Source organism: Limulus polyphemus, unplaced genomic scaffold (assembly GCF_000517525.1).
Source record: "Limulus polyphemus unplaced genomic scaffold, Limulus_polyphemus-2.1.2 Scaffold2972, whole genome shotgun sequence".
NCBI classification, from domain to species: Eukaryota; Metazoa; Arthropoda; class Merostomata; order Xiphosura; family Limulidae; genus Limulus; species Limulus polyphemus.
In genome coordinates, this window is record NW_013668582.1 from 109,069 (window position 1) to 118,268 (window position 9,200).

The following is a 9,200-nucleotide window of genomic DNA, read 5'->3' on the forward strand; positions in this document are numbered from 1 at the left end:
AACGAAGTAACTAATATATACGTTAGTTTAGTTACTACGTACAACTAATAATAGTTATAATAATAATAATATACTAACTACTAATAGTATATATATATATATATATATATATATATATATATATATATATATATCAGAAATGAATAAGCACCGTGGTTTCAAGTTTACAACAGCCTTACTATTGAATAATTTATTAAGATTATACACTCCTAAAAATGTATTCAACATCAAGGTCATGTTAGCTATTTAAACCAACCAATCAAAACATATAGACGACATTAAATAAAACTCTTTGTGCGAATACATATCCAGTGAGTTTAAAGGAATGCAAATTATGTGTACAAGCTATAATAAGACAAATCATTCCACAAGTTTAAATCTGAATTAAATTTCAGAGTTTAAATTTGTTGTCCATATTATTCAAACCTTTTCAAATAACCACATAGCAACAACAAAACACAAAAGCCCTTACTGAAATAGCTTAAGCTCTGTTCAAGATTCACCTTCAGATATGTAATGTATTAAGTTAATGAAGTATGCTTGTTTAAAGTTTGAAAGCATACCGATATATCACAATATGACTGTATGAATGCTAATGATTTTTAGAATTGGATCTTGAACTAAGAGAAAATACTGCATCATTAAGATTTCACCTACACTTGAGATTTTCACTATTCTTATGTATGACAAAGGAAAATAAGAAAAATGCATAATTCAGCAGAAATAAGTTACACTCTTAAAATTTTAACAGTGTATCTTCAATGTACATTTTTTTTAGAATTGAAATGTTATCCCAAATGTATGCTCCCAATATTTCAGAATTAACTATTTTCAATATATAAATGTTTTTAGTCATATGCTGTTGGTAGTTTTAAGTAGATCCAGTCTGTATTTTCTGAGTTAATTTTAGAATTGTTACAAATGTATTATCTGTTTTCATATAGTGTTTGAAGATGGGAAGATTTTTAGTTGTTAATTATAAGAGGACTTTTCATATGCTAAAATGGAATCGTGGGTAAAGAAACAAAACAAAGTTTAAAACAGTCTTATATCAGCCTGGTTAGAATTTTCATATCCAGAATATCTAGACTAATTTAGAACAAAATGTAAAAACTTTTAATTAAACTATTCTGCAATTATCTAAGAGTCAAGATACTTTAATCTTGTTGCTTATCTATTTTCAAAATAAATATGATGTCTTCATTTTTTAAAATGTATTAATTGAGCCTAACCTCAATTGCTTACTTACAAATAAAAATTGATTTAAATAAATATTTCTTGATATAAGGTATTTGATTTCTGTGTATGATTTTCAAGACACCAGACAATTTTAACTGTCCAAGAGTCATCTGTTATTTGAGTTAGGCTAAATAAATGACCTTTTTTTAAACCATAAGTGACAGAATGAGTAAATATCTAGACAAAAACTTAAAGCTAAACTATCCTTGTAAGTTGTAATGGTATTTCTTAAGTCTTACTTAAAATTTAACAATGAAGAACAAAAAAATCAAATTTCCCATCATATTCTCTTGACAAATGTTTCATATCCACATTAGTAATAATGGGCATAACTGTATGTGATAGTTCTTTGACACAACTTAAGTTACAGATACAAGTCATATAAAAAAATTCTTCTTCCTTCCTCACACTCAGGATTACCCTGAAATTTGTGAGAATGAAAACAATAGCACATGTCGTGGAATAGTTGATTTGTTGCGCTAAAATTCAGTCATATTTGACTTTTATGATGACATGTATAATTATAACTTATTTAATATGTCTAGCAACAAACGAACAATATATAATTAAGATATACTCGTAGTGTAGATTCTGACTTACAATACATTACGCATTTGATAACCACATTCTTCACTGTATTTCCTACAGCACTGGACGATACGAATATTGCAATAATAATTAATACTAATAATAGCGATAAAATCGCCCACTCATAATAAGAAGGTAACACGTTTAGTGCCAAGTTTTGTTCCTACGCCTTTAAACACACTTTCCCAACAGCTAGCCTAATGTACTACTACTGCTTCAATAGTACTGGAGTAACTAGCCTGTTTTGTGCTAATTGTGGAACGCTGTATTATAGTGTACATGACTCATTACGAGTTTATTAAAACAAAAATATGTAAAACAAGTCACTTTCTAAGTTTCTTAGTTGGTAATTAAATTATACTTTATATAAAACTGAAATGAGATGACTATTCCGTATTCAGAAAAACCATTCGCATTGAGTCATACACATACTGTTAATGTTATGGTGCTATTCATATACATAAACTTTATGGTAGTATTACTAATACTATAGTATTCCGAATATTCAACTATAGCCTACACCTCATATACCTACCTTCTGTAATGGTTCGACTGAGGTTGGCGTTCTCTTTATCGTCATGTTCTCTCTCATGACCATATGATATTTTCTGTTTTTTAATCAACACATATTCATGATGATTATTTTCAACAGTTTTATGGAACCTCATTTGGTCGTCAAAATGAGGTTCTAAATTATGGTCTATCAACACTTTCCCTATGCCGAGGTTGTCTAACAACTGTTTGAACTCCTTAAATGTAATGACCCCGTTTTTGCCATATTTGTCGAAGAGTTTCTGAACGTAAATATGATGATCAAATTTCTTTTCCACAGCACTTGGATGATCGCCATGCTCTTCAACTAACGATCTTGATTGTCGCTGACGATGATGATAATGGAGCGGTTGATAATACCGGTCTTCTGACCCCAGTGCATTGCATGTAAGGCAAGAAACTAATAAACATACACAAATCAGCTCAGTTATTCGAGAACGCATGTCGAAAACTACCGAAAGCGCGTGAACTGAAGAACGGCGAGAAGAAACGGGTCCAAGAAGAGAATGACGTTGGTGTTTGCCACTATCCCTGTGGGAATGTGATGTTAAAAATACCCACAGAAAATTACTTTTCCGCTTCTAAGGTGACAACGGGTTTAGCACTCTTTGTCCCAGCAACTGAAATGTTAAATAATAATAATAAACTGGAACAGTGGATTATGAGGAAGAAACACAAGTGACAAATACATAATATGTTACAATTAATCGCATCATACTTTACTGGTGTCATGATTTTGCACATAAAAATATGTTGCCATTCGTGTGCATACAAAAATAATCCAAATAAGAAAAGTAAAAGAAAATTTTGTTTTGAATATTTTGTTCATTTTTATACCTTGAAAATAATAATAAAAAGTATTTTAAATAACTTAAAAGAGAAAGGTGCTATGAATACTTTGTTCATTTCTTTACTTTAAAATGAAAACAAACTTATTTTTATACGATTGTATCACAATCACAAAAATTGGTTTCGATAGATTTGTAATATTTCTTTTTCTTTTGGTGGATCGAGCTGAAATATTACTTTAAAAACGCAGTCCATATTAATTTTTCATAGAATTTAAATATATTTTATAGGATTTATTCGCAGATTGCTCACACAAATTTTTTTTTGTAACATAAAGAGTTGGCTATATAGGCGGCCTTCCACCCCACCCCACCCCACACACACACACACACAAAGATACTAAAATCCTAATTCTTGTTGTATTTAGAGTAATTTTTATGGTAACTTTTATAGCACATTGATAACGGGGTTGGATACGTCGAACATTGATATTGCTAAACTGGTACAGTGGTCATGCAACTACAGCTCACTCACGAATAATAGTCCTGTGTATTATTTACAGTTTCATGTTCCTTTGTTTCGGTAGCCCCCGCCCCCCCAGTGGCACAGCGGAATGTCTGCGGACTTACATCGCTAAAAACCGGATTTCGATACCCGTGGTGGACAGAGCACAGATAGCCCATTGTGTAGCTTTGTGCTTACCTTCAAACAAACAAACAAATTGGTGGCCCCCAGTGGTTCAGCGGTAAGCCTACAGGATTACGACGCTAAAAATCAGGTTTTCGATACCGGTGGTGAGAAAGGCACAGAGAGCCCACTCTGCAGCTTTGTGCTTAACGAATCAACATTTGTTTCGGGGTTAGCTATATATAATACAAGCTGTATTATAAAGAATGAATGTGTGTGAATAGCCATGTTTGGAGAAAAGAAAAGAAGAAAGGTTTGTTTACTTGTAGCACAAAGTTACACAATCAACCATCTGTGCTCTGGCCACTGCGGGGAATCGAACCCCGAATTTTAGTGTTATAACTTTGGTAGGAATGTGAGAGATTTATAAAATTCATTTGTTATGATATTTCTTTCGGTGGGTCAGTGGTAAGGTTAAGAACTTACAACGATAAAATCCGGAGTTCGATTCCACGCAACGGACAGAGAGCCTGTCACGTAGCTTTGTGCTAAAAGAACACAGTATTTGATATGATATTGTGATCTTCTGTTATGCAGTTGTAGAAAGTATTTAATTTATTTCTTTGTGTCACAAATCTAAGACATAGTTAGTGCTACAGAACGTAAATATATTTGTGAATGCAAATTAAAGACAAAAAATAAGAAACCCTGTAATAACCCGAGCACTTTCGAATAGTGGATCTTTCTTCACCGAAAACGCTTGGGTTAGAGGGTTTCATATTTCTGTGTTAAACTGATTTTTTGAACTTGCATATTTTCCTAACATCATGAACGTGACTCCGAATTGATAGTTTGGCAAGATGCGTGATAATATGATCTTATTCTTTGATGCAATAGTATTTTTGGTCGACCCGGAACTTTTAGTAACTTTAATTAACTAATACTCTGACGAGATCGTCAAATAAAGACTTAGAAAATATCATATTTTCATGAAGAAAGACAGAGCTCAGAATACAAATATTTGAGAAATGAAAAAATTGAAGTAAAGTATTGGATGCTTTTATTGATAAATTTAAAGCAACATAATTGCTAATCTTAAATATTTCTTATCATTGGTTCACTTAATTTTATATGTGCCCCTTGCGTCTGTGATTAATTAAATTGAATGCACTTATTACAGTATAACTATATATATATATATAATGTCTGAATTAATTTATCTACTCTTGTTATAATAATTGTATCATAGGTGCCAAACACATTGCGCAGAAGAGGTGTGTATCCCTCCTCCCCCTCCATTGTTTCCCGGGTACTGTACATACATTATTATTTTTTAACAACTATTTTAGATTGTCTTAGTTTTTCCCCTCACTCCACTTTCGATCTCACAGTGGCACAGCAGTAGCTCTGAAGGCTTTGACGTTAAAAACCGGGTTTCGATACCTGTGGTGTGTAGTTTTGTGCTTAACCAGAAATAAACACGCCACTTTCCAACAAAGTTTGGCAGTCACGAACTATATTACCAGTTATTTATTTTTTAAAAAAGATAGCTTACTGCAGGAAATACAGTCGTAAGAACAGTTACTGAATTATCTTGAAACAATGGCTTCAAGAAATCATGACTTAGTATCAATAGTCAGTAGAATTGGGACTTATAGATGATGTTCATTATGAAATAATTTACTTATCTAGTGTCTATTAATAAAGTCTTTTATTTAGCCAACACACCAGAGATTGAACTGCCAAGATGGACTACCCATCGAGCTTGCTGAGTAACCAGCAGTGCCCCAGGATCTATTTAGCACCTCCATCTTTGTGCTGACGAAAACTTCTACGTTTGGCTTTGTTAAACTCAACATTGCTATATTAATTAAGGTCATTTAAATAAAATACTCAAAACTATACAAGGTAGCAGGAAAAATCAGTGAAGTTATCAGTTAAATTGTAAGTTAACGAATTCTATTTCTTTTGGTTTTGTTTATCGTTCATATATTATTCCTTCTATCGTTTAGTTTATCTATATATTTTTAGTTACATTCAAACGCTAACTCACCTTCTAGCTGATCACGTTTATTTTGAGTAAATATGTAAGTATTATGAAACTAAAACCAGCTTCTCTAGCGGTGACATACAGATATTATTAATGTAGCTAAATATTATGTAAATTTATGATCACGTGAGATATACTCTCGTGACCTAACGTTGTGAATAAATACCCTGCCATAAGATTCATAAACTGAGTCACAAGATAGTTATTGAATTATTGCTTTTTGTCATTCGATATTGTTATTAATATAGAAAATTGATTTTGGAATATTGTGTTGTTTTTCAATTAGATTTTTTCTTTTTTTCAGGTTCTTTTGCCCGATTCCATTATCTGAAATAATTAATATTTATGTTTTATTGTTCATTAACATTAGTACCCAGTCTTGGGCAGACACGTGTTTATTAACCTTGTTTTTGGTAAGTGCTACATTTTATTCCAAGTGTTGTTACAATTTAATAAATTGTCTTTTGTTTTTGTTGATCCCTGGTTGTACCGGCGTGTTATTTTTGACCGTTACAGAACTATACATAGTTAATATTAATTTGATATGAGCACTGATGTGTTAATCAACAGTGAATTGTTTTTGAACGTTACGATGAAAGACTGTGAAATATAGGAAACTAATAGGCCTACAATTTGTGATAAAAATCACGTTAACTGTGGGTGTATTTTTCTCTACGGTCGTCTTAATTTGTTCATTGCGGATATGAAAGCAAAGGCGTGTAAATAGCTTTTCAAATCTATCTTTTGTTTCCCACAAGTCAATGCCCAAGAGGCCTCTCATTCAATACGAGAACTCGTCATCTGGGCTAGACTTTGAGAGAAAATGTAACTATTTATGTTGGATTACACAAGGAGAATACGATAAACGACCAGAAAGACATGTGAATTTTTTATAATTATGGTTATAATAACATTTAAGTTATAATAGTTTTCTTGTAGTAAGTTTCCCAGTTCAATGGCAGTTATCTAAGGTTCACAGCTGTAAAAAGGTAGTACTCCAAACTAATAATGATTCGAAATATGCCTAGATTTAACTAGACAATCAGTTTACACTTAAGATATATAAAGTAAATAACCTAAAATTTTATTTCTAACTTGTACTTCACATAATGTAAAAACAATACGTGTCTGAGTGTTGTTAACACTAACAACTTATTTCAATAATTAATAATCAAACTGTGATATTTAAATTAAACGATATCATTGTGACAAAGATTTTGAAGATTTGCTCAACTTTCTGGAATTTTTTCAATCGCCTTAATTTTGTTTATAAAAATCATATAATATTCCATATAATATTTGAGAAAAAAAAAATTCCTCTCTAAAACTGCACTTATGGAATCTGCTGGCTTTCAGTCTTTCACTTTCGTCCGGTGTGATTAATTTAATGTCGCTCGTGGGGTTTACTTTCACAACATATTTCAAATATCATTTTTCTCATTGAATGTTTCACGGTTGGGGGGGGGGGGGGGGGGGGTTTAACCAATGTTTCACATAAGCACATCTAATTGTCTTCCATTTATTCAGTATACTACCCTAATCTCACTTGATTTTAAATAGGCTTAAGTGTATTGTACACTGATACTACAAATACTGTAACCAATAACCACTCCTCTTTAAGATTCGTGACTTCCTTTTCTCGTATCATTTTTACTTGAGCAAGCTTCCCATTGCAACTAAATAATCTTTATTTAAAAAAAAGAAGGAGAAGAAATTCGGCAATACATCATAAGATTCACGTGAAAATTTGTTGAGAATAAACCCATCTGTAGATGGAGGAACGATGTCCAAATACTTTTGACGCAATAGAAGCTAATCTTTCTTACTTTTTTGATATTTGTTTTCATGAAGACCATTTATGATTATAGGAATTCCTTACGCTGATGTTAAAGAATAATTTATATGTGTTAAGTATCGAAGGAGAAGAACGTTATCTTTTGTAATAGCATCAAATATCGTTATTTTATAGTATCACTTAGCGTACTTTAAACTTACCTAAAGTCCTTATCGTTATGATTGGAACTTGAACTGTTTACCTACTCATATTACACGCTAGATTGAAGTATTTCTTTAAGCATTTAACTGAGATTCTCATCTTGGCACCGAAGATTAACAAAGAAATGCAAACACGAAGAACAAACGAATGTGTTTTCAGTTTCTCTTGTTTACAATGAAGAAATTATACGTTTACACGAGGAGATATCTTTCAACTGAATCACTTGGACAGATTTGGTTTGATTGGCAAATGGCTCGAATTAAGTAAAAAAATATTACGCTTTCTTTACATTGAACAAATGAAAATGAAAGATTTACGGGAAGTCTAAATATAAGGTAGTTTAGTCTTTTAAAAAGAAGAAATCGGTTCGTTTACAAATAAAACTTAGAAAATCTACTCAAACAAGTCCACAGTTAAACAATTTTATAAACATAAGTTATACGACATTCACGTAAATCAAAATCATGCAACTTCAATGCATCCATATAAGAGTGAAAATTGTTTTATGTATTTACTTAGCGGCAAATTTTAATAAAATCGTTGCATTACTATGCGAACTTAATTTAATATCCTAAGAATGCGCATTAAAATGCTATACGTGTTGTAGTAATTACTTATTATTTTCATTAATCAAAAATATACTAAAACATTTAATCTTAATCGCAAACTAAGTAAGTGATGAAAGTTATGCCTGACAAGGTAGTTTCAAAACTAAGCTCAATTTTTAAATGTAGAAAGTAAAACTCGTTCGAAGGTAGGGTTTTTTTATAGTCTAAAATCAGTATGCCCCTCAAAGGGACAGCGATATGCCTGTGGACTTACAACGCTAGAAACCGGGTTTTGATACTCGTGGTGGGCAGAGCACAGATAGCCCATTGTGGAGCATTGTGCTTAAATTCAAACAAACAAACAAAAATTATATCAGTATATTCGAATGGTAGTATCAGCTGTCAAGTCAGTATATTCTAATGGTACTATCAGCTGTCTAGTCAGTATATTCGAATGGTACTATCAGCTGTCTAGTCAATATATTCTAATGGTACTATCAGCTGTCTAGTCAGTATATTCGAATGGTACTATCAGCTGTCTAGTCAGTATATTCGAATGGTACTATCAGCTGTCTAGTCAGTATATTCGAATGGTACTATCAGCTGTCAAGTCAGTATATTCGAATGGTATATCAGCTGTCAAGTCAGTATATTCGAATGGTACTATCAACTGTCAAGTCAGTATATTCGAATGATAGTATCAGCTGTCAAGTCAGTATATTCTAATGGTATATCAGCTGTCAAGTCAGTATATTCTAATGGTAGTATCAGCTGTCAAGTCAGTATATTCTAATGGTACTATCAGCTGTCT

General features: G+C 32.0%; 1 protein-coding gene across 1 annotated transcript in view; it reads right to left on the reverse strand.

Moving 5' to 3' along the window:
• The window catches only part of LOC106468344 (zinc transporter ZIP10-like), a 29,046-nt gene that overhangs the window by 16,965 nt on the left and 2,881 nt on the right, over positions 1-9,200 (reverse strand). Inside the window, exon 2 of the mRNA XM_022396677.1 lies at positions 2,363-2,999. Coding sequence (XP_022252385.1) covers positions 2,363-2,822 — 460 coding nt within the window. The 5' untranslated portion in view covers positions 2,823-2,999. The remainder of the gene's footprint in view (positions 1-2,362; positions 3,000-9,200) is intronic.